At 49.4% G+C, this 25,031-nt stretch overlaps 1 protein-coding gene across 3 annotated transcripts in view; it reads left to right on the top strand.

The window, feature by feature from the left end:
• The window catches only part of GALNT6 (polypeptide N-acetylgalactosaminyltransferase 6), a 43,209-nt gene extending 18,408 nt beyond the window's left edge, over positions 1-24,801 (top strand). For all 3 annotated transcript variants that reach the window (XM_008003281.3, XM_008003280.3, XM_008003278.3), the window contains 8 exons: positions 8,680-8,829; positions 9,897-10,131; positions 13,689-13,806; positions 15,197-15,397; positions 16,248-16,379; positions 16,659-16,760; positions 18,108-18,260; positions 19,572-24,801. In XM_008003281.3, the coding sequence (XP_008001472.3) occupies positions 8,680-8,829; positions 9,897-10,131; positions 13,689-13,806; positions 15,197-15,397; positions 16,248-16,379; positions 16,659-16,760; positions 18,108-18,260; positions 19,572-19,685 (1,205 nt within the window). In that variant the 3' untranslated portion in view covers positions 19,686-24,801. The remainder of the gene's footprint in view (positions 1-8,679; positions 8,830-9,896; positions 10,132-13,688; positions 13,807-15,196; positions 15,398-16,247; positions 16,380-16,658; positions 16,761-18,107; positions 18,261-19,571) is intronic.
• The last annotated feature ends 230 nt before the right edge of the window (positions 24,802-25,031 follow it).

The following is a 25,031-nucleotide window of genomic DNA, read 5'->3' as shown; positions in this document are numbered from 1 at the left end:
TGAGACTGCAGTGAACTTTGACTACACCACTGCACTCCAGCCTGGGCAACAGAGTGAGACCCAGTCTCTAAAAATAAATAAATAAATAAATAAAGGCAAGCAAGTATCAGGGATGCAATGACAGGGTTTGGTGGATAAGGAATGTATAGATTAGGCTTCTGGAAAGGGAAGGGTGAAGAGTTTGGCAGAGATGGGAGGAGCGTGGCAGTGGTCTCTAGGGAATCTTTATAGACATGGAAAGGTTGTATGGAATGGAAGCAAGCATATTAGTGATCCTTCCTCTCAAACCAGGTTCTTTCATTATCTTTCTCCTCCTAACCCTATGCTACCCATCCTTTGGAAGCTCTTTCACCTGAATCCCTTGTACTGGAGTGTATTAGTCCATTCTCACACTGCTATAAGAACATACCCAAGACTGGGTAGTTTATAAAGGAAAGAGGTTTAATTAACTCACAGTTCTGCAGGGCTGGGGAGACCTCAGGAAACTTAGAATCATGGCAGAAGGGGAAGCAAATATGTCCTTTTCATGAGGCGTCAGGAGAGAGAAGAATGAGAGCCAAGCAAAAGGGGAAGCCCCTTATAAAACCATCAGATCTCATGAAAACTTACTATCACAAGGATAGCGGCCGGGCGCGGTGGCTCAAGCCTGTAATCCCAGCACTTTGGGAGGCCGAGACGGGCGGATCACGAGGTCAGAAGATCGAGACCATCCTGGCTAACACGGTGAAACCCCGTCTCTACTAAAACTACAAAAAAACTAGCCGGGCGAGGTGGCGGGCGCCTGTAGTCCCAGCTACTCGGGAGGCTGAGGCAGGAGAATGGCATGAACTCGGGAGGCGGAGCTTGCAGTGAGCTGAGATCTGGCCACTGCACTCCAGCCTGGGCGACAGAGCCAGACTCCGTCTCAAAAAAAAATAAAAAAAAATAAAAAAAAAATAAAAATAAAAAAAACAAGGATAGCATGGTGGAAACTGCCCCATGAATCAATTATCTCCCACTGGGTCCCTTCTATCACATGTGGGGATTACGGGATCTACAATTCAAGATGAGATTTGGGTGGGGACACAGCCAAACCATATCATTTCACCACTAGCCCCTCCCAAATCTCATGTCCTCACATTTCAAAACACAATCATGCCTTTCCAACAGTCACCCCAAAGTCTTAGCTCATTCCAGCATTAACCCAAAAGTCCAAGTCCAAAGTCTCGTCTGAGACAAGACAAGTCCCTTTCCCTATGAGCCTGTAAAATCGAAAGCAAGTTAGTCACTTCCTAGATACAATGGAAGCACAGGCATTATGTAAATACACCCATTTGAAATGGGAGAAATTGGCCAGAACAAAGGGGCTACAGGACCCATGCAAGTCCAAAATCCAATAGGGCACTCATTAAGCCTTAAAGTTCCAAAGTGATCTCCTTTGACTTCGTGTCTCACATCCAGGTCACACTGATGCAAGAGGTAGGCTCCCATAGCCTTGGGCATGGGGGTTCTAAACTATTAACCTATCACCCCAAATTTTGTGAGTCCATGAGCTACAAGTGCCCAGGTAGGCAACTTGTCTAACTAGCTAGATAAGTGACATAATGCCAGGCTGGCACAGGCAGCATCTAACAGGCAGAGCAGCCTGTGTTCAGTAGGGCAGAGTTGGCAATAGCCCCAGTAGCCCCTCCAGAGCGCCTGCCCCTAGCAGGCCACCATACACAATGTTCACCTCCTCTCTGGCTGTCCTGGACTTGTTGCCCTGTATTCTCTTCTAAGGCCAATTCTCTCCTAAGGCCAATTCCAGCATCTCTAAATCATCTGCATGGTCAGGGCACACTGGCTCACACCTGTAAGCCCAGCACTTTGGGAGGCTGAGGTGGGAAAGTCACTTGAGCCCAGGAGTTCAAGACCAGCCTGGGCAACATAGTAAGACCCTGTCTCTACAAAAAAATAAAAAATTAGGTGGGCATGGTGGTATGTGCCTGTGGTCCCAGCTAGTCGAGAGGCTGAGGTGGGAGGCTCACCTGAACTCAGGAGGTCGAGGTTGTGGTGAGCCCTGATCATGTCACTATACTCAGCATGGGTGACAGAGTAACACTCTGTCTCAAAAACAGAAACAAAACAATCACCTGCCTGAAAAACCTAAGCTAGTTATTCTTGTTTTTCTGGGTCCTGGCATCCTTTGAGAATCTGTTAAAATCCCTAGAATAGTGCACCACTGCCCACAACAATATGCAACAGCCACATTTTTGCATTTAATTCCAGGGAATTTGTGGACCCTAAGATAAACAACCCTACCCAGAGGGCTTTCAGACGCTAGAGATACTTTAAGCAACATTCAGTTCAGTGAGGAAAGGAGAAGGAAAAAAAAAAAACTCAGATCCATGGTCAGAAATCTCTGCCATCCACAGTGGGATAAAATTTCCTACACGTTTGACTGTTTGATCAGATTAACCAGCTCTCATTACACACACACACAAACAGGACTGTCTTTGCCGAAATACAATGTCCCCTCTCTCTGTCCTCCACTCCAGGCACCCAGCAGCAGCCCTCTGAGAGTGAGTCTGAGGGCATTTGATACCATGGGGGAGGAGACCCCGTGCCGAGCTCGGGGGCTTTTTCTTCCCCACCTCTGAGTCAGAACCAGGGCATAAACTTCATTCCTGAGTGGCTAAGTCAGCAGCCAGGGTTCCCTCCCTGTCTGGCACACTCCACCAGCTTACCTAAATTAGAGGGGAAAAAAGAAAAGAATGCAGGGCAACGGGCTAGTGAGTGAGTAATTAGGGAGCTCTTTTTGCCAGGAAAGGCTACTCTTAGTACAGGGAGCAGCCAACACAGAGGCCTGAGGCTTGACTTGTTAATGAGGCAAAAAGAAGGCAGTGTGGCTTAAACAAAGTAAGCCAGGGAGAAGAAAGAGTGCTGGTGGAGTGGATGTAAGCCCATGGCTCACGCCTGTAATTCCAGCACTTTGAGAGGCTGAGGCAGGCAAATCACTTGATGTCAGGAGTTTGAGACCAGCCTGGCCAACATGAGGAAACCCCCTCTCTACTAAAAATACAAAAATCAGCCAGGCATGGTGATGGGCACCTGTAATCCCAGCTACTCAGAAGGCTGTGGCAGGAGAATTGCTTGAACCCAGGAGGTGGAGGTTGCAGTGAGCTCAGGTCACACCATTGTGCTCCAGCCTGGGCAACAAGAGCAAAACTCCATCTCAAATAATAATCATAATCATAATAATAATAATTTTTTAAAAGGCTAGCGGGACCAAATTGTGAGAACTCTAAGTCACGGGCAGTGTTTGGATTTTTCGTGTGTGTATGTAGTAAAAGGTACATGACATAAAATGTATCACGTTCACTGTTTTAAGTCCAGTTTATTGATTTTAAATGCATTCACGTTATTGTGCAACCATCACCACTACCCATCCCCAGAACTTTTTTTTTCCTTTTTTAATGAGATGGGGTCTCACCATGTTGACCAGGCATGTCTTGAACTCCCAGCCTCCCAAAGTGCTAGGATTACAAGCGTGAGTCACGACACCCAGCTCAGAACCTGCTTTTTGTCATCCCAAACTGAAACTCTGTACCTATTAAACATGAATTCTCCACACTGCCCTCCCAGCAACCCCTGGCAACCACCATTCTACTTTCTGTCTCTATGGATTTGATTATCGTAAGTGGAATCATACAGTATTTGTCCTTTTGTGACTGGCTTATTTTACTTAGCATAATGCCTTCAAGATTCATCCATGTTGTAACATCTGTCAGAATTTACTTTATTTTTTATTTTTTTGAGATGGAGTTTCACTCTTGTTGCCCAGGCTGGAGTGCAATGGCGCGATCTCAGCTCACCGCAACCTCCACCTCCTGGGTTCAAGTAATTCTCCTGCCTCAGTCTCCCAAGTAGCTGGGATTACAGGCGTGTGCTGGCTCATTTTGAATTTTTAGTAGAGACGGGGTTTCTCCATGTTGGCCAGGCTGGTCTCGAGCTCCCAACCTCAGGTGATCCGCCCACCTTGGCCTCCCAAAGTGCTGAGATTACAGGCGTGAGCCACCAAGCCCAGCCCAGAATTTACTTTTTAAGGCTGAATAATATTCTATTGTATGTATACACCACATTTTGTTTGTCCATTCATTCGCTGATGGACACTGAGGCTGTTTCCGCCTTTGGCTATGTGACTAATGCTGCTGTGACACTGGCATGCAAATATCCAAGCCCCTGCTTTCCGTTCTTCAGGGTATATGTCCAAAAGTGGAACTGCTGGATCATATGGTAATTCTATCTTTAGTTTTTTTTAAGGAACCATCATACCTTTCCATAAGGAAACACCATGGATTTAAGTACAATTTGAAGCCGCTGTAGTGACATGATCTGATTGATGATTTTGAGAGAGAATTCTGCTTCTCACAGTAGCTGCCGTGTCAAGAATAGATTGAGGAGACTGGTATAGAAGAGGAGAGCAGTTCAGACATGATTGCTGGAGTGACTGTGGGGATGAGAGAGAGCGCTGGCAGTACCTGCGGATGTGCTGATTGTGGAAGGGGAGAGCAGGGGGGAATCTAGCATGACTCCCAGGTTAGAGCAGCTGGAGGGATGCTGGCACTGTGTACTGACATGAGGGAGACTGGGGGGTGCAGATTTGCGGGGGAAATCCAGAGCCCGTTTTGGGCATATGTTGAATTTTCCATTTTGTTCCACATCCAAGTGAAGATGGCAAGGTCAGGAAGGAAGCCCGAGGAGTCATCTGCATATAGATGATATTTGAGATCATGGAACTGAGTGCAGTGTCTGTGTTGGGGTCCCAGGGGTCTTGTGGACTTGAGTTGTGAGGATTGAAGCTGGTTGAGGTGCTGGAGTGTTGAACCTAAGTTGGAAGGCTGTCACCACGGGGACATGAGAGTGTGGCTGGGCTCACCGGTGCAGCCATGCTCAGCTCCGGTCTTCTCAGTTCTGGGTCTGTCCAGTAGGTCTGGGGGTGGGACAGGTGGAGGAGTAGCATGAGGGGCATTGCTGAGGGGAGCTGTCTCCCTAGAAGGGCTTGAGGCCAAAGACTGGGAGCCTCTCGGGCTGAGAATCCCTGGGTCTGGCCTCGCCAGACTGGAAGGAAGGCATGGGAGAAGGGCTTTGTAGTGCTCGGGGCCCCCCTGAGGTTCACAGCTCAGTGCTTCACTGTCTCTCACCACAAAACCCACTTCCTATGATGTTTTGTCCCTGGGTTATCTCCACTACCGTGAACTTCCTGTGCGCAGAACTGGGCGAGCTCTCGGGGAAACAGCAGCCATGCTGAGGAGCCTGGGCTTCCTCCCTCCTTCCTGTCAGGGCCAGTACCTGAGGCTGCAGGTGCACTATGAGTCTCAGAGGGCAGGACCCAGACCAGGCCCCTCCCTGCCCAGAACAGCGTCTGGCACCTGGCAGCACATTGGCAGACGTTTGTGGAGTGAGTGGCGGGCTGAGGCTGCTGCATGAGGCTGATTTTGATTCCTGAGGTCCTGGCCCCCAGAGATAAGAAGCCTCATTCCTAGAGTAAGTAAGATACAGCCCCCTCCTCAGATGACTGCCTGAAGAATCCATTCATAAATGAGCTCCATGTCGGAATCACCTGTCTATCCAGTAGGATTGAAGAAGGAAAAAGTGAGCAGGGCATAGTGGCTCACACCTGTAATTCCAACACTTTGGAAGGCCAAGGTGGGCAGATCACTTGAGGTCAAGAGTTCAAGACCAGCCTGGCCAACACGGTGAAACCCCGTCTCCACAAAAAATACAAAAAATTAGCGGGGCATCGTGGCAGGTGCCTATAATCTCAGCTACTCGGGAGGCTGAGGTAGGATAATTGCTTGAACCCAGGAGGTGGATGTTGCAGTGAGTCGAGATTGTGCCACTGCACTCCAGCCTGAACAACAGAGTGAGACTCTGTCTCCAAAAAAAGAAGAAAGAAAGAAAGAAAAAAAAGAAACATTAAAAAAAAAAGAAGGAAAAAGCTGAAATTCCAAATTATAGAGACTTCCCTTCTCCTAGGTGCCACTCTCCAGGGCAGTGACCAAAGAACAGCTTCAACAAACCCCTTTCTCTCCCTTCTTTCTCTCCGTTTCCCTCCTGGGATCTCACACACAGGGAAATGGCAAGGCCTTGGACGACTGGGAGAGGAAGCAGAGACCACCTTGAAACTTGGGTACATTAAGTCCTTGGCCTTCTCATCTTAATCTGCTTCAGGATAAAAAAAAAAAAAAAAAGTCCGTGGCCTCACTTCCCCTGGAGGGAGAAGGTGAGGAGTCCTCATATGCAGACTGGCTGGGATCCTGCTGCTGCCCTTTGTGCTTCTGCCACCCTGGGCTAGTCACTTTGAGTCTTACTTTTCCCATCTATAAACACTGGGGACAATACTCCCTGTTTCACAGAGTTGTTAACTATCATAGAGAAGATTAAATAAGGAAGTCACCATGAAGACACCGACCTCACCTGCACAGGCACACACTCCAGCTCAGTGCTGGGTTATCGTGTGCGTGTGTGCATGCATTTGTGGGAGATCAATTCCATGCAACCCCCTCAACTGCTTAATTTCAGGACCTGCCATTTGTAGAATGCTGCATTCAGAGCAAGGCCCACGCTCTGGGCCGATCCCACAGTCCAAAAGGAAAAGGACACACTCAGAATTGTCACATCTGTCCCCCACATCTGAAACTACAGGCTCTCCATTCTGCACAGAACAGAACCGTGGCAGAGAGAAACCAAAATGGCAGTTAGTAAAACATAGTAAGGTTTGGAATTCAGTATATTTGAGATGAACTGCTTCAGAATAGAGCTATTCTTGGTTTGTTTTTTGTTTTGAGACAAGTCTTGCTCTGTCACTCAGGCTGGAGTACAGTGGCATGATCTCAGCTCACTGCAACCTCCGCCTCCTGGGTTCAAGCAGTTCTCTTGCCTCAGCCTCCCAAGTAGCTGGGTTTACAGGTGTGTGCCACCACACCCAGCTAATTTTTGTTTGTTTGTTTTTGTTTTTGTTTTTTTGAGACGGAGTTTCGCTCTTGTTGCCCAGGCTGGAGTGCAATGGTGCGATCTCGGCTCACTGCAACCTCCACCTCCCAGGTTCAAGTGATTCATCTGCCTCAGCCTCCCAAGTAGCTGGGATTACAGGCATGTGCCACCACACCCAGCTAATTTTGTATTTTCAGTAGAGATGGGGTTCCTCCATATTGGTCAGGCTGGTCTTGAACTCCCAACCTCAGGTGATCTACCCACCTCGGCCTCCCGAAGTGCTGGGATAACAGCCATGAACCAGTGCACCCAGCCTAATTTTGTATTTTTAATAGCGGCAGGGTCTTGCCATGTTGGCCAGGCTGGTCTCAAATTCCTTGGTGCAAGTGATCCATCTCCCTTGGCCTCCCAAGTGCTGGGATTACAGGAGTGAGCCACCGTGCCCAGTCAGAATAGAGCTATTATTAATGCTCTAAGGATTTCAGACTAAATTACAGGGCCATGAAATAAACTCTTCTTTGAAAGGAGTTGGAGGTCTCAGTAGAGACATCTTACCTTCAAAAAGTTTTCCCTGCTCCTCAAATCCAGGAGATTTGACCCTTCTTTGGGACCCACACCCCAGCACTACCTCTGTTAGATCATGGATCACCTGCCCTGGAATCGCCTGTTTCCTGGTCGACCTTGCTTCTGGGTGGTGGTTCCTTAGGACAAATGGTCAAGCCGGCTGGGCTCGCCACTGTGCCTGGTCCATGGTAGGTGCTTGGGGCAAGTATTTTCTTAATGTAATTAAAAAGTTGCCGGGCATGTTTTCACCTTAAAGAATTCTATCTGCAGAGGAGGTTACAAAGGGGATTAGAGTCAGATGTCCCGCTGCTGATCCAGCAAGCAAGGAGTCACCATTTGTGTATGCCCACCCATCGACGTTACTGTGAAGAGCCTGGAAGGCAGGGAATCCTGGACACTGGAAAACAACTGTGCAATGGAGCTGTGGAATCGCAGCTCTGGCAGATGGTGGCTGAAAGGGTGGAGACACTGAGGGAGGCATCTGAGAGCCTCTGTCAGAAGTCTGTACTTGGGCCAGGCATGGTGGCTCATGCCTGTAATCCCAGAACTTTGGGAGGCCGAGGTAGGTGAATCACTTGAGGCCAGGAGTACAAGACCAGCCTGGCCAACATGGTGAAATGCTGTCTCTACTAAAAATATAAAAATTCGCCAGACGTGGTTGCATGCACCTGTGGTCCTAGCTACTCAGGAGGCTGAGGCAGGAGAATTACTTGAGCCCAGGAGGTGGAGGTTGCATTAAGCCAAGATCGCACCATTGCACTCCAGCCTGGGTGACAGAGTGAGACTCCGTCTCAACAACAACAACAACAACAAAGTTTGTACTTGATGTGTGACCACAGAAACACAACTCTGAGGTGCTGTCCCTGACATTAGAGAGGGTGCCCAGGTGAACAGGCATAGGATCTAGCACCACAGAGCCAGTGCCCTGGTGAGGCAGGTTTGATCACAGACAGGCAGGCAGGGCTTCGTTCTTCCTCTCTCCATCTTCTCTGTTAACCTCCTTCCCCGGCTCCGGCTTCTGTGGGATGGTTCAGTGCAGCGGGTGTTGGGGGTTTAAAATTCAGGCCTGCTAGAGGCCTGAGAGCCCCTAGGTTGGTGCCCACAGGGGATTGGGTATATGACAAAGTGGTGGACTGGCCACAATGACACTGTCCCTTCCAGAACACCTAAAGGAGAAGCTGGAGCAGTACGTGAAGCAGCTGCAGGTGGTGAAGGTGGTGCGGCAGGAGGAGCGGAAGGGGCTGATCACTGCCCGGCTGCTGGGGGCCAGCGTGGCACAAGCGGAGGTGCTCACATTCCTGGATGCCCACTGTGAGTACGAGGGCACCAGCCTGGGCGTAACCTGGAGGCTCCCTCCCTGTTACAATGAGCCAGGGCCGCAGCCTCTCCAAGGCCCCTTCCTGTTCTCTGTTCCGGGAGCAAAGGAGGCTTGGGACCCACTCCAGCTACCTCTACCCCTTTCTCACCCCAATCCCAAGGATGTTTCATCAAGAGAACAAAGCCCTAAAACAACTGGTGACCCCAAAATCACTGAAAGTGTGATCTGGGGCCTCAGACACTCATCCACCCCTGTACTCCCCATCTGCACCTTGTTCTGAGCTTGGGCCTTCAGAGAGGCCTCCTGTTATGACTTAGAACTGGCATGTTTGGGGCTTTCTTCTAGGGCAACATGGAGCCAGGAAGGCCTCCTTCTTGCCCAAGACCAAAACACCTCCCCACTGTTGTGGGGGGTGAAATCTTTTCCCTAGGAGTGTTGATATATAGGGGAAGCTCTAGACTTGGAGTCAGAATTCTTGGTTTGCATTCTGTCCCTGCCACTAACAGTCTCGGTTTCCTCATTTGTAAAATAGGAGTGAGGATACTAACCTTACTGAACAGAACTATTACTCTGAGGGCCGAATGAAGTAATACATGCAGAAGCTCAGTGAAAATCTCAAAGAGCTAGACAAATGAAAGAGATTATTCTTCTACAATTGGGGCTGAAGCTTGACATGAAGATGCCCCTGGGAGGAGGAACACCCTCTTCTGAAATCCACACGTGGGCCGGGAGGGCTGAGCCAATGGATCAGCTGGAACCCCTGAAGATACCATCCAGGGCCTCCCTGTGCTTTTGGGTCATCTGAGTTGACTATGTTACTCCCCAGAGACCTCCGTTCTCCCTGTCAACGCTGCCTCCGCCTTTGGGGGTAGAGGGGTGGTAGGAGGGTTTTAGGAAATTCTGTGTGCTCCTTGCAGCTGTGAGGCTTGCTGTCCTCCTCTGCCTGTAACCCGGGAGTAGGTGGAAGGTCTCTTATCTTCCTGGGTGTTCCCCCCAGGATGCAGCTTGGGCTTAGCTGTGGGCAGGACCCTGATTGCTGCCTCCTGGTTGGGGCCTGCAGGTGAGTGCTTCCACGGCTGGCTGGAGCCCCTCCTGGCTCGAATCGCTGAGGACAAGACAGTGGTGGTGAGCCCAGACATCGTCACCATTGACCTTAATACTTTTGAGTTCGCCAAGCCCGTCCAGAGAGGCAGAGTCCACAGCCGAGGCAACTTTGACTGGAGCCTGACCTTCGGCTGGGAAACACTTCCTCCACATGAGAAGCAGAGGCGCAAGGATGAGACCTACCCCATCAAGTAAGGACCGCAGCCTGGTGAGCCCCCAACCTGGCCCCAGCTCTACCCAGTTCCAGGAACCTGTGCCATCTCACATCAACGTTTGTAAGGTGCTCTATCAAGCACTTGACATACTATGTTTAATCCTCACTCCCTATGAAGCAGGTACAATGATTAGCTTTATAGAGAGAATACTAAGGCTCATAGTGATCAACACTGACCTAAGATCATGCAGCTAGCAACAGTGGAGCAAGGACACCTTTCCTGGCCTGTCTGGCCCTAACTGTGGCACTGCACTGCCTCACACCATGACAGTTTGCTCTTATTCACCACTTACCATGTGCCAGGCACTGAACTAAGGGCTTTACATTCTTTAGTTTATTCCTCCCTACACATAAAAGGACATGGCCCATGCTTGCAGATGGGGCAAGAGATGTGATGGAGGCCATTATGGAATAGTCACTGTCATAAGAGGGAGTGTTGTGTGCCCCCAGGAGACTGTCTTTGAAAAGACTCAGAATATAATGAAAGAAAATAGACATATTTTCTGCAGCATGAAGTCTGTAGCAGTTGCCCTGAACTTCTTTGGTGAAGGGCCAGATGATAAATATTTTCGGCTTTGCCAGCCACATATAGTTTGCTGCATATTCTTCTTAATTTTTTATTTTTTTTTACAAACATTAAAAAATGTATAACCAATTTTTTTGCCCCAGAGGCTTCTAAAAACAGGCAGCCAGATTTTGCCCACAGGCTCTTATGTGCCAGCCTCTGAGCGGCAGGGTAGACAGTTGGAAGTCAACCCACTGTTTAATGCCCACTGGGCTCACCTTCCCCTCTTACACCCACCCTGTCCTCCCCTCTCCAGGCTGCCTGTTGGTGTTATTGGAGACTGTAAGTTTATTTTAACAGTTGTCTCAGACAAACTGAGTTGAGGAGTGACTTTTAGTGTAGCCAGTGGTTTGGGATTATTTGTGTCATTGTTATCTTAGACTGGCCAGGGTCAACTGAACGTACATCCGGGACGGAGGGAAGCAGAGGCTGGAGATACAGTAGCCAGAGATAAGAGGGAAGGTTTGAAAGGAGGAAAGGATTAGTGCTTCTTCCTCTCCATGTGCCCAGAACCCTAAAAAATGCTGTCCATAGCCGGGCGCGGTGGCTCAAGCCTGTAATCCCAGCACTTTGGGAGGCCGAGACGGGCGGATCACGAGGTCAGGAGATCGAGACCATCCTGGCTAATACGGTGAAACCCCGTCTCTACTAAAAACACAAAAAACTAGCCGGGCGAGGTGGCGGGCGCCTGTAGTCCCCGCTACTCGGGAGGCTGAGGCAGGAGAATGGCGTAAACCCGGGAGGCGGAGCTTGCAGTGAGCTGAGATCCGGCCACTGCACTCCAGCCGGGGCGACAGAGCAAGACTCCGTCTCAAAAAAAAAAAAAAAAAAAAAATGCTGTCCATGCCAGGCACAGTGGCCCATACCTGTAATCCCAGCTAGATGAGAGGCTGAGGTGGATTAGGTGAACTGCTTGAGCCCATCTCTTAAAAAAGAAAAAGAAAAAGAAAAAAAAAAAAAAAACCTGCTCAGAGTCCCAGTAGAAAGGAACTCAGGTGAATGCCACAGGGAGAAATCCCACAGATCCTGAACAGCCAGCTGCTCTGTCTCCACTAGGAGAGAAGGAAAGAAAAAGGCAAAAGAGAGAAAAGAAATTTGAACTTCTCACTGACCCAATGCTTGTTTCATAGCTGCCTTTTGTTTGGTGTGCACAGCAACAGATCCCCACCCCCACGCCAGTGACCAGGCACGCAGCGGCACAGTCAGAAAGAGGGTACCTGGCCCCCACCCATCACTGACGTCGCAGGCTTCAATGTCCAAGGGCCATACAACTGGAAGACAAAGCTCCAGTGTTTGAGGAATGAATATGCTCCTTGGCCCACATGCCCTGGTAGCATGCATGGCTTGCTGAGGCTCTTCACGTAGCGCCCCCACCCCAGGAGGACTGCTGACGGTCCCCTCCTGGCCTCCCATCTCAAACCAACCACAGCCTAAGAGGAGAGTCAGAGGATCCTAGGGGTAGGCCAGGACATACAGGGTGTTTACTAGAGGTTGCCTGTGGTCGTGAATTTACAGTGAAGCTTCCCATGCAGGGTTTGTCCTCATAACTAATCCATCAGTGACTTCTCAGTCTGGGAGGCCTCTCAAAGACAAGACTCAGGGCCTGTGGGAGAGGAAGCAGGTTGGCTTCCAGGTGCTGCTCTGCAGCTCCAGCACACTCTGAGCTTCTCAGGGTGCTACTTGGGCTGGTTTAAGAACCCTGGGAGAGGCCGAAGCCTCTTCCAAAGTGATAGGAAGCCAGCCTGAGCATGAGGGTTTCCCAACTGAAATTCCTTCCAGAAAGTGGCTGCAGGAGCCAACTTTGGAGAGACAAGAGCAACCACAGGGTAACACCAGGGTCGTGTTCCTGGGCAGTCACCTCGATGGATCAGCGGAATGAACAGTGATTGAGCCCCAGCTGTGTGTAAGGCACCTGGATAGGTTCTGGGGTTACAGGGGTTTCCGTATCTTTCTGCTTGGTTGTACCACATGAAGCCACCCACTGAGGGCAGCAAAGCCCTACCCATGCCGGGCTGGCCCAGACACAGAAGCCAACAGCTGATGATTGTGCTCCTGCCCTGTCTCCCCGGCCCCCACTCCCCATTCCATCTTGCGTATACTTCCCCGGGTCCGCTTGGATACCCTAACGCTTAGCCCAGTCCCTCTTAGAAGCAACCTGCTATCTAAACTCTAGGAATTAGATGTTTTTGTCAATTTATCTCATCTTGAGTCCACACCTCCCTGCCTGTGTCTAAAAGCCAGAATCTTTTTATAACCTTCTAAATGTTCCCTATAGCCCAAATTGAGCTTGATCTCACCTGACTTTCCACTGTTTCCCAGAGCACCGCTTATCAGCTTTCTCTGTTAAAAGCAACTGGCAACTTCTCCCTAAATCTACAGTTTCTCATGCAGTATAAATCACCAGGGATAGGCACCTACTAAAACTATGGCTTAATAGTCCCTGAAGGGCAGAGCCCCTGAAACAGAATGGAGTCAGCCCACCTGATAATATTCATTCATTCATTAATTCATGGTTTGAATCCTGCCTATGTTCAAAAACAATTTCACACAGCTTCTGAAAGTTGAGTATCTCCTAGGCTCCAGGCACTTTGCTGCCAAAAAGTAACTAATGATAGCTTTAACCTCTGTGACTAGATTGAGCTCTGGGGGAATGGGATCTTTCTCTGTTCTGTGTGTCCATCATGTAGCACGGGCCCTGGTGGCCAGTGTTACGTGCATCCTAGGTTGAACGAATCAATGAGTGCCTTTTAGAGGATAATTACATATTTCCTTGACCTGGTCCTAGAAGGGGAAGAGGACATAGTAAAAGCTAAATGATGAGTGAGTTAGTGAATGAGGGGCTGCACATCCTGAGAAAGAGGATAGGAGGGGGAGGTAGGTTAGGAGGGGAGTCCACAAACAGCTTTCCCCGCCAGGCTCCGCTCCTGCTCTCCCAGAAGATGCACATGCTTCTCCCTCTGTCTCTCCAGATCCCCGACGTTTGCTGGTGGCCTCTTCTCCATCTCCAAGTCCTACTTTGAGCACATCGGTACCTATGATAATCAGATGGAGATCTGGGGAGGGGAGAACGTGGAAATGTCCTTCCGGGTGAGAGTGAAGAGGGCTTCGGGGGGAACCACAACATCCCAGGGCACAGCTTGAGAAATATTTCTCAGGCAGTGGTGGCATCAGGGACATCCCATCTGGAACTGAACTGGAAAGGGTAGCTACTTCCCAATGTGGCTCTGCCTCTTCTGCTCCCCGTGTCCATGGCAGTAGGGCTTGGGCAATCAGCTTGGACAGCTCAAAATAAACTACTAGGCACAACTTCTCGGAGGGAAGGAATAATAGGGGTAATGAGGACTGGACATCTGGAGACTGGGGACTCTTTAGCGATGTCTGTGGGAAAGGGTTAGGGTAAAGATAGAAACAGGTTAGTATGTTCACAACTAGGGCTAGAAAAAAAAAAAAAAACAGATCAGTAACCAGTCATCATCCTTTTTCTGGAAAAATCAGGCTCCCCTTCCCAGTTCAAAGGACATATGCCCTGGTAACCTTTGAAGTTTCCCTCCCTATGCTCAACAAGCCCTTCATAACAGTTAGAGAAGATGGTGGCCCTAACTCTGGTGGACCCCAGAACCCTGAGAGATTCCAGGAATTAGGCAAATCAGGATTAGGTCAGGAAGAAAGGATTGCCTCTCCATGAAACCTACACAAATCTCCATGCCATGGAAAACTAATTAGTAAGTAGATGAGTTCATTTATGAAGTCACCTCTCACGGTGCCTGATGAGTATTAAGCACATAATGGATGCCTGCTGTTACTATAATGATGATGTATTTCTGTTGCTCCCACACTAAACTGAATAACAACATACCTTCCCATCTAAAACCCAAGAGAGAAACCAGTGGAAGGGATGTCTTCAGCCAGCCCACCAGCATAGAAAAGGGTCACCTGCCAGTCACTCCAACTCCCAGCAGCCCAATCCTAGGCTCCTCCGTGAGCCTCTGACCTCTGTTCACCCTCCTAGGCAGCCAGTGTGCTAAGGGCCCAGGTGACTACCACTGGCCACCTAGCAGCCAACTATCCTTGCTATTAATTAACACACTGATGCTCTGGTTTTTATCACCTGAGCGAGCTGATAAACTCACATTTCCAGGTCAAAAAGCCAAGTGATCAGAGCTCAGAGTAGGTATACAGGCATAGGGAACAAAAATTAACCAGCAGGCTTTTCCCTAAAGTGGGCCCTGGTAAACACAGGACCCTGCAGTCTCTCTGTGCTTAAGTCAGAGTGAACCAACATCAGAAAGCCTGAGATTGTGTAGTCATGGCCTAGGAAGAAGCCTGGTCAGTCTCCTTTTTTCCAGGGAGAGAGAGCAGCATTTGCCCAAGTTCTTGGACCTGGGATCTGGTGCCCTGGGAATAGAATAGAGCTGCTTGTGGGGACACTGTCCCACCTAGCCCGCTGAAGGCCTCGTCCTGTCTCCTCTTACATCAGGTATGGCAGTGTGGGGGCCAGCTGGAGATCATCCCCTGCTCTGTCGTAGGCCATGTGTTCCGGACCAAGAGCCCCCACACCTTCCCCAAGGGTACTAGTGTCATTGCTCGCAATCAAGTGCGCCTGGCGGAGGTCTGGATGGACAGCTACAAGAAGATTTTCTATAGGAGAAATCTGCAGGCAGCAAAGATGGCCCAAGAGGTGAGAAAAAATGGTCCTCAGAGAGGTTTAGATGAAGAGAAGTATGGCCCCCAGACCCTGTTCATGGGCCTAATGGCTGGGGCCCACCTCATCTCTACCATCTGGTGCCTCCCTTCACCCTCAGGGCCCTGTGAGCTAGAGCCCAGGAGAAGGCCACAGGGCACATAGTTTTTGAAAGCTAGAGAATGTTGTCCCTACGCATAGAGTCTCTGCATCCCTTCAGAGGGGAAGGGAGGGAAAAGAGATTTAGGGGAAGAGCCTCCTACAGGAGGAATGACTCTGAGAGCCTCGGCATTGGAGAGTGGGACATAATTGTCTGGGGAGTCACAAGAGATGGACCAATAAGCAGGGGACTCCAGAGCTAAGGCGGGGTGTTTGGGATTGGATGTGAGGCTGGGACAGTAGCTTCAACAGGTCCTGAGTGGGAATGAACATGAGAGACAGTAGTCCCAGTTGCTTTATACTATCTGCACTACTTCAGTCCAGACAGAAAGGTCAAAGACTGGTGGAACTGGCTGGGTGTGGTGGCTCACGCCTGTAATCCCAGCACTTTGGGAGGCTGAGGCGGGCAGATCATCTAAGTTTAGGGGTTTGAGACCAGTCTGGCCAACATGGTGAAACCCCATCTCTACTAAAAATAAAAAAATTAACCGGGCATGGTGGCGTGTGACTGTAGTCCCAGCTACTCGGGAGGCTGAGGCAGGTGAATCACTTGACCCCAGGAGGGGAAGGTTGCAGTGAGCCGAGATCGCGCCACTGCACTCCAGCCTGGGTGACAGAGTGAGACTCCCTCTTAAAAAAAACAAACAACTGGTGGAACTGATCCTTAGGGGGCTGGCTTGGTTGACAGAAATCCTTCGGTGACATTTCGGAACGACTGCAGCTGAGGGAACAACTGCACTGTCACAGCTTTTCCTGGTATCTGCACAACGTCTACCCAGAGATGTTTGTTCCTGACCTGACACCCACTTTCTATGGTGCCGTAAGTCTTGAGAACCAACCTGCCTGCGTGGGAGGTTCCCTGCCTGCCCCACAGAGGGGTTCAGTCCTGCCCTTTCCAGCCTCTGGGGCTCTGCAGCTCACTTTGCTGTTAGCTCCAGGCATGTGGGTTAATGCACAGAGGAGAGAAATGACAGGGGAAATCCAGCCATGCAAATTTGTTGCAGTTGACTGGAATTTGTTCCGGTGGGGCCCCATACCACACAGGAGGAACCTCCTGACTGTGTCATCCTGCTTCCCCTCTCTGCTCACCCTTCTGCAGATCAAGAACCTCGGCACCAACCAATGCCTGGATGTGGGTGAGAACAACCGTGGGGGGAAGCCCCTCATCATGTACTCTTGCCACGGCCTTGGCGGCAACCAGGTATGCAGCCCACCCATCTCCGGAGCATTTCCTCTCCTCACCAGCTCCCCTTCTCTACCCTAAAGAGTCCTTTCCTGAGGACTGGGAGGGAGGAGATATGATCCCTGCCCTCAGGAAGCTTCCAGTTGGAGGAGAAGGCATAACACACACAAGGTCTGAATAAGGGACATCCAGAGAGAACGAGGCATTGGTGCTGGGTGTGAGGAGGGGATGGGAGGGAGGGTTGTTCATCAGAGGAGGCTTGCTGAAGAAGGCTAGCTGCTGGGGGATATTTAGGGGTGAGGGTGGAAAATTTTCGAGCACATCCCATCACCTACACTCAACTTCTATCTTCAATGCATCTTCTGCCCAGAAGCTACCACTCTGATCCTACCACCTTGCAGTGACCCCAAAACTAGGTGCCCAGCACTAGTAAGAGAGAGGCACTAAAAACAGAGCCGGAGTGGGGAAAGGAGTGGTGTGGGCCGCTGAACAAGCCCGCTGGCATATACAGGTGAAGACAGTCATTCTAGAGCAGTTTCCTGTACCACTGGCCTGCAAGATGATTTCTGGTGGTACACTGAAGAACATTTTTTATTTTAATAGTAATTTATTAGCAAAAATAGAACAAGCATATCACATGATTTCACCGATGTTACTGAAAATGAGGCTAAGTTAAATTTAATTTTAATCTAATTTAAAGGAAATGTGATTAGGCACAATAGCTCACATCTGTAATCCCAGCACTTTGGGAGGGTGAGGCAGGTGGATCACTTGAGCCTAAGAGTTTGAGACCTGTCTGGGCAATATAGCAAGACACCCTGTCTCTATAAAAAATTTTTAAAACATTAGCCAGGTATGGTGCCACACCCCTGCAGTCTCAGCTACTCAGGAAGCTGATGTGGGAGGATCACTTGAACAAAGGAATTCAAGGTTGCAGTGAGCTATGATCATGCTGCCACACTCTTAGCCTAAGCAACAGAGCAAGACCCTGCCTCAAAAAAAAAAAAAAAAAAAAAAAGCGAGAGAGAAAGAAAATATATCGGTTGGGCACAGTGGCTCACACCTGTAATCCCAGCACTTTGGGAGGCCAAGGTGGGAGGATCACTTGAGCTCAGGAGTTTGAGACCAGCTTGGGCAACACAGAAAGACCCCATCTCATAAAAAAGAATTATATATATATGTAATTCCAGTATAACCCTGATATGGTAACAATCCTGAAGGCAGCACATAAATGAGTAAAGTCTTGGCATGGCCTCACATTCACTCTCCTCCCCAGGAGACCATGCATGGTTGACAGCTCAGGGCAGGTGGCTTTGGAAGGCTGGGGGCAAACTCTCCCCCTGCTTCTCTTGTCTTGATTTCCAGTACTTTGAGTACACAACTCAGAGGGACCTTCGCCACAACATCGCAAAACAGCTGTGTCTACATGTCAGCAAGGGTGCCCTGGGCCTTGGGAGCTGCCACTTCACTGGCAAGAATAGCCAGGTCCCCAAGGACGAGGAATGGGAATTGACCCAGGTGAGTTGGTATCCAGAAAGCTCAGAATCAAGAACTTGAGGCCAGGTGTGGTGGCTCACTCCTGTAATCTCAGCACTGTGAGAGGCCAAGGCGGGTGGATCACAAGGTCAGGAGTCCAAGACCACCTGGCCAACATGGTGAAACCCCATCTCTACTAATAATACAAAAATTAGCTGGACGTGGTGGCCGGCACCTGTAATCCCAGCTACTCAGGAGGCTGAGGCAGGAGAATTGCCTGAACCCAGGAGGCGGAGGTTGCAGTGAGCCGAGATCATGCCATTGCACTCCAGCCTGGGTAACAGAGCGAGACTCCATCTTGGGAAAAATAAAAAATAAAAAAAGAACTTGAGGCCACATCTGCCCATCTATATTTTCTTAATTTTCTTCCTGAAACGCCATGGGGTGGAGTAGAGCAATGTAGAAGGTAGGTGAGTGTGGGCGTGGCAACAGGCAGGGTTCTTGGGGCTTAAAGGGTATTTGGTGATGACTGATGTAAAAATGGGGTGAGAGGTTATGGTTCATGGCTAGCTCTGCCATGGTTGAAGCATTTTTAGGCTGAACCCAATTAGAAGAAGGTGAAGAGTCATTCATAGTTCCTGCTTGTCCTCTGTGTCCTAGGCTCAAAGCTAGGCACTCACATACCTGGGTCCAGTTAATCTTTCAGAGGCTCTTTCCAAGCAGGAATAGTCACTGTTTCTACAGATGAGCTGGAGCCGGAGGAAGCCCAGCATGTCTGTGACTGGCCCAAGACCCACCACTAGTAAATATCAGGCCTGGGATTCAGCCCCAGATGGGTCTGACTTGAAAGCATGGGCTCTTTCCATTACACCACACTGCTCCAGGATATGCCATGTAACCGCCACCATGCTGAGCTCAAGCCAGCACCCCGAGTGAGCCTCCCTACTTCACTCCAGCTTAGGAAAGAGGAACCTAACCTGGAGGCTGCAGGGAAGGGAGCAGCCTAAACATAATGCAAGGCAGAAAATTGGAGGTGGAGCAGTGGCCCTGGGTCTGAGCCTAGCCATCTGGGGGTGGTGGAGGCCCTGAAAGCATTTTTCTCTCAGCCCACCATCTTGTCTTTCACCATTTCATCCACTCAGGCTGAAGCTGGGGATGGGGATTTGGTACCAGATAGAGATGGGAACTCAGGAATGTGTCTCATGAGAGGGCAGGAAAGGAATGGGGAAGTGTCTTCTTTGTGCCTTGTGGGGTTCCCTTGGCCTTTTATCAATTGTACCCCATCGCATTGTCCCCGGTAGCACTGTTAGAGGTTTGTGGCCCAGATTGACCCTTTGCTCTGTCATCTTTTAGGATCAGCTCATCAGGAACTCAGGATCTGGTACCTGCCTGACATCCCAGGACAAAAGGCCAGCCATGGCCCCCTGTAATCCCAGTGACCCCCATCAGTTGTGGCTCTTTGTCTAGGACCCAGATCATCCCCGGAGACAGCCCCCACAAGCTCCTCAGGAAACAGGATTGCTGATGTCTGGGAACCTGATCACCAGCTTCTTGGGAGGCTGTAAAGATGGATTTCTAAACCCACTGGGTGGCAAGGCAGGACCCTCCTACTCCTTGCAACAACATTGGGCCCATTTTCTTTCCTTCACACCAACGGAAGAAACCATTAGGACATATATTTAGCCTAGGGTTTTCCTGTTCTAGAAACAGAGGCTTCCAAAGTAGGGAAGGTAGCTGGGGGAGGGTTCAGGGCAGCAATACTGAGCTCAAGAAAAGTACTTCAGGCTGGGCACGGTGGCTCATGCCTGAAATCCTAGCACTTTGGGAGGACAAGGTGGGAAAATGGCTTGAGCCCAGGAGTTCAAGACCGGCCTGAGTAACCTAGTGAGGATCCCATCTCTATGCCCGCCCCTGCCCCCTCACCAAAAAAGAAAAATAGCTGGGCATGGTGGCTTACGCCTGTAGTTGCAGCTACTCAGAAGGCTGGGGTGGGAGGATTGTTTGCGCCCCGGAGGTTGAAGCTATAGTGAGCCTTGATTGTGTCACTGCACTCCAGCCTGGGCAACAGGTGAGACTCTATCTCAAAAAAAAAAAAAAAAAAGAAGAAGAAGAAAAGAAAAGTACTTCTACAGCCATGTCCTGATTCCTTGATCATCCAAAGTACCTGCAGAGTCCAGTGAAATGGTATTTTTTGGCTGGGCACAGTGGCTCACACCTGTAATCCTAGCACTTTGGGAGGCCAAGGCAGGTGGATCACCTGAGGTCAGAAGTTTGAGACCAGCCTGGACTACATGATGAAATTCCATCTCTACTAAAAGTATAAAAATTAGCTGGGCATGATGGCACATACCTGCAGTCCCAGCCACTTGGGAGGCTGAGGCAGGAGAATTGCTTGAACCCAGGAGGCAGAGGTTGCTGTGAGCCAAGACCACACCATTTCACCCCAGCCTGGGCAACAAGAGCAAAACTCCATCTCAAAAAAAAAAAAAAAAAGTATATTCTAACAGATGGATCAGAGGTCTGAGAGATCCTCCCTTCCTAATATTACCCAAAGTCTGTAAACTATTTACAGATATCTCCCTGACAGGTGTCCTTTATCTTACTTTATCTGTACAATAATCCTGTGAGAAAGACAGGACAGAAACCACTGTGCCCATTTTACAGATACAAAAACTGAGACACAGGTAAAGGGGCTTGTCTGTAGTCCCATAGCTAGCAGATGGCTGGAGCCAAGACTGAGGTTTGTTCTTCAATGCTGAGCCAGGGCTCCTTCCACTGCACCACAAGAACACTAGACCACTTGCCACCAGCCTTCTTGTTCCCTCTTCCTCCATTCTGATCATTTCTAGCTGGCTGGCCTCCACAGAGCATAGGAAAACAGAGCCAGGGCCAGGCGCGGTGGCTCATGCCTATAATCTCAACACTCTGGGAGGCCGAGCCAGGTGGATAACCTGAGGTCAGGAATTAGAGACCACCCTGGCCAACATGGTGAAACCCCATCTCTACTAAAAATATAAAAATTAGCCGGGCATGGTGGCGCACACCTGTAATCCCAGTTACTCGGGAGGCTAAGGCAGGGGAATTGCTTGAATCCGGGAGGCAGAGGTTGCAGTGAGCCAAGATCGTGCCACTGCACTCCAGCCTAAGCAACAAGAGCAAAACTCCATCTCTAAAAAAAAAAAAAGAAAAAAAAAGAAAAACAGAGCCAGGTAGCTACTGTGAAGACAGTACACTTAGGAATCCTGGGATGTTAGTGTTAAAAGAAAGCTCCTAGAGCCAGTGATTCTCAAGTTTGTCCCAGAACCCTTTTTTCTAAGCCCCATATAAAAGGTAGATTAAAAAAACAAAGTAGCATGAGTGAAATTAAGAGGGACAGGCAACGCCTTCCAGCCCCTAACTTCTAAAGGTCTGGAAGCACAACGTGAAAATCATGTAGCCCAACCCTATCATTTTCACATTATGAAACTGAGTCCAGATAAGTGAATCTGTCCAAAGTCACCCAACAAGGTATCAGTAGCCCTGAGGGTAAGGACTCTGATAAGGCGTGGGAGGGTCCTGGAAAGCCTGAGGCAGGAGAAAGAGTGTGCAGAGTTGAGCGTGTCTGGAAGGCTGATCCACTGCTGGGTCTACATCAAGGCCCCATGGGGAGCAGACCCAACTGCACATGGCTCTTTTGCTGGAAGAAGAGCATGGCTGTGCAGAGGACTAGAATTTCATCTGGGAAGGCTTCTTTGGACTGTCAGTAGCAGGATTTCACCAAATGAGGGTGCTATGGGACCACAGTTGTCTCTTGTTCCCATGCAACTCAACCCTGCAGGAGGCCTCCCACATCCCTGAGATCCTTCTGGACCCTATAGAGGAGATATTCTTGGGTAGGCCAGCCAAAAGGAGAGGAAAGAGTGGCCAGGGTACGACCTGGAGTAGGGAAGGGAAAAAGTTCCCGGAAAGAAGAGAATTGGATGAGAGGTCTCAGTGGAAATAAAGGTTTTCTGGCATTGGTCAAGGAAACTCACGTTGTGTTCCTCTTACCTGTGTTGTCCCTTTGCCGAATTAGTTGATTTGGGCTATGAAGAACCACACACATCTGAAAAGTTCTGTTACAGCCACTGTCTCGTGTCCCTAAACATTCTCTGGACCTAAATCTAGCCTGTGTATTGTGTAAGCACGTGGAGACGTGAGACATGAAACGAGGTCCTGTCCCCGTGGAACTCACACGCTAAATGTAAGCAAATCATGGCAAGCCTGGAGATGCTCCAAGAGGTGCTGGAGGAGTTGGAGCAATTCCTTCCACTTAGGGAATCAGATAAGGCCTCACAAAGATGGCAATGTTTGACCTAAGACCTCCGAAGATGAGTCCTCAGACAGGAAGGGCTCAATAAGCAGAGATGTCACAGGCAGCAGCCTGGCAGGAGCAAAGCCACAGAGGACACGTGGCCCTAGTGGGTCTGAGAAACCCAGAGGACATTGAGGTGAGGGAGTGATGGGTGTAGAAGCTGGAAGATCAGAGTTACATTGTGAATTTCAGGGGCCCTAGGCACTTTCGCCTTCACGGGGCTCTTGCTCCATTCAAAAAAAAATTAATGTTATGACTCTGTTGGTATAAAGATGAATGTAATCCAGGTTGATTGTATTTTCTTTATTTACTCTGGTTTTAAAAGAAGCTAAAACATTTCTATGGGCCCTGGGCACTGCACCTACTGTGCCTACTGGGTAACTCAGCCCTGCAGAAGAGTGGGTTGGGGCCCAATTGAGAGAGGCTTTGGTAGGTCCGGTAAGCCACAGGGAGTCATGGAGCCTAACCCTAGCCTTATTCTTGGTTGCATTAAACATCCAAACGTGGATCCCAGTATCCCTCATCCTGTCTATGGTATCACCCAACAGCTCCCCAGGCCAATCATATGATATAGCCCAACCAAGGTGCCCAGCTGTGTCAAGAAGGCTCCACCTGCCCCCAAATAGCATAGCACTTCCCAGGCGCAGTCAGCCAAGAGTTACTCCCAGGGAGTGGGAGATGCAGCAGGAGGGAGACACAGGCTGTGCCCAGAGAGTAGGTCTGGGTTCAGGGATGAGGGGAGGACTAGGGAAGGGAGGTGGTGGAGAAGAGGGAGAAGTGTTGGGAAGGCTCAAGAAACTAGCTTCAGCCAGGCACCAATGGCTCACAACTGTAATCCCAGCACTTTGAGAAGCTGAGGCGGGCAGATCACTTGAGGTCAGGAGTTCAAGACCAGCCTGGCCAACATGGCAAAACCCAGCCTCCACTAAAAATACAAGAGTTAGCCAAATGTGGTGGCATGCACCTGTAATCCCAGTTACTTGGGAGGCTGAGGCACAAGAATCACTTGAGCCAGGGAGGCAGAGGTTGCAGTGAGCCGAGATTGCATTCTAGCCTGGGTGACCGAGTGAGACTCTGTCTCAAACAAACAAACAAACAAGAAACTAGCTTCTTCATGGCATTTTCCTTAGTCAAGCCTGGCCTGGCCGTAACAACACCCGTATTCTTCCTTAAAACTCACCCCTCTGACCATTCTCAGCTAACCTAAGGCCCCTACCTGTTAAAACCCTGCTGCTAGCCCTGTGTCACTATCTCCTGGCTCTAGGAGTCTCTCACTCTAGCATTAAAGAGCTAGGCCTCTCTGGGGATCCGCTTCCCACATGATGAGTATTGGGGCCATTGCCACAAATAGCTAGATGTCCCAGAATTTATTCTTATTTTTAATTACCAAAGTAATACTATGCCAGCCTAGCCAACATATCAAAACCCCATCTTTACTAAAAATACAAAAATTAGCTGGGCGTGGTGGTGGGCACCTATAATTCCAACTACTCACGAGGTTGAGGCAGGAGAATCGCTTGAACCTGGGAGGTGGAGGTTGCAGTGAGCTGAGATTGCGCCATTGCACTTCAGCCTGCGCAACAGAGAGAGACTCTGTATTTAAAAAAAAAAAAGTAATACTGTGGAGTAAAGTCAAGTCATCTAGAAAAGTCAGGTTTAAAAAGGTGAAATTTGCTACTTGGGAGGCTTAGGTGGGAGGATCGCTGGAGCCCAGAAGGTCAGGGCTGCAGTAAGTTGTGATTGTGCCATTGCACACCAGCCTGGGCGACACAGAGAGACTCTGTCTCAAAAAAATGATAAAGCTGCATAGTATTCCATAGCAGGGTTAAACCTTTTTTTCAGTCTTTATTCAGTCTTCCTCTACTGGTAAATACTTAGTTTTTTTCCAATTTTGCAACAAGCTTTGTGACAAACTATACTATAACCCACAACCTTGAACATTTATTTTTGTGCCTGTTTTGTTTTGAGACTGGGTCTTGTTCTGTCACCCAGGCTGGAGTGCAGTGACACAATCATGGCTCACTGCCGCCTCGACCTCCCATGCTCAAGGGATCCTCCTGCCTCAGCCTCCCGAGTAATGGGACTACAGGCATGTGCCGCCATGTTTTTTTCATGTTTTGTAGAGACAAGTTCTCATTATGTTGCCCAGACTGGTATCAAACTTCTGGCCTCAAGCAGTCCTCCCGCCTTGGCTTCCCAAAGTGCTAAGATTACAAACGTGAGCCACCATGCCTGACCAGAGTTTATCTCAAAAGAATTCATTCCTAGAATCGGTATGCAACGCCAGAAGAAATGCAATGCTTCAAAATTTAAGTCATTGTCTGGTCAGGCAGATGGCTCACGCCTGTAATCCCAGTACTTTGGGAGGCTGAGGTGGGTGAATCACTCGAGCTCAGGAGTTTGAGACTAGCCTGGGCAACATGGTGAAACCTCGTCTCTACCAAAAATACAAATATTAGCCGGGCATGGTGGCTGGCACC

This window comes from Chlorocebus sabaeus, chromosome 11 (assembly GCF_047675955.1).
Source record: "Chlorocebus sabaeus isolate Y175 chromosome 11, mChlSab1.0.hap1, whole genome shotgun sequence".
NCBI lineage: Eukaryota > Metazoa > Chordata > Mammalia > Primates > Cercopithecidae > Chlorocebus > Chlorocebus sabaeus.
The sequence above is the reverse complement of the archived record's forward strand: the minus strand, read 5'-3'. Positions and strand labels throughout refer to the sequence as shown.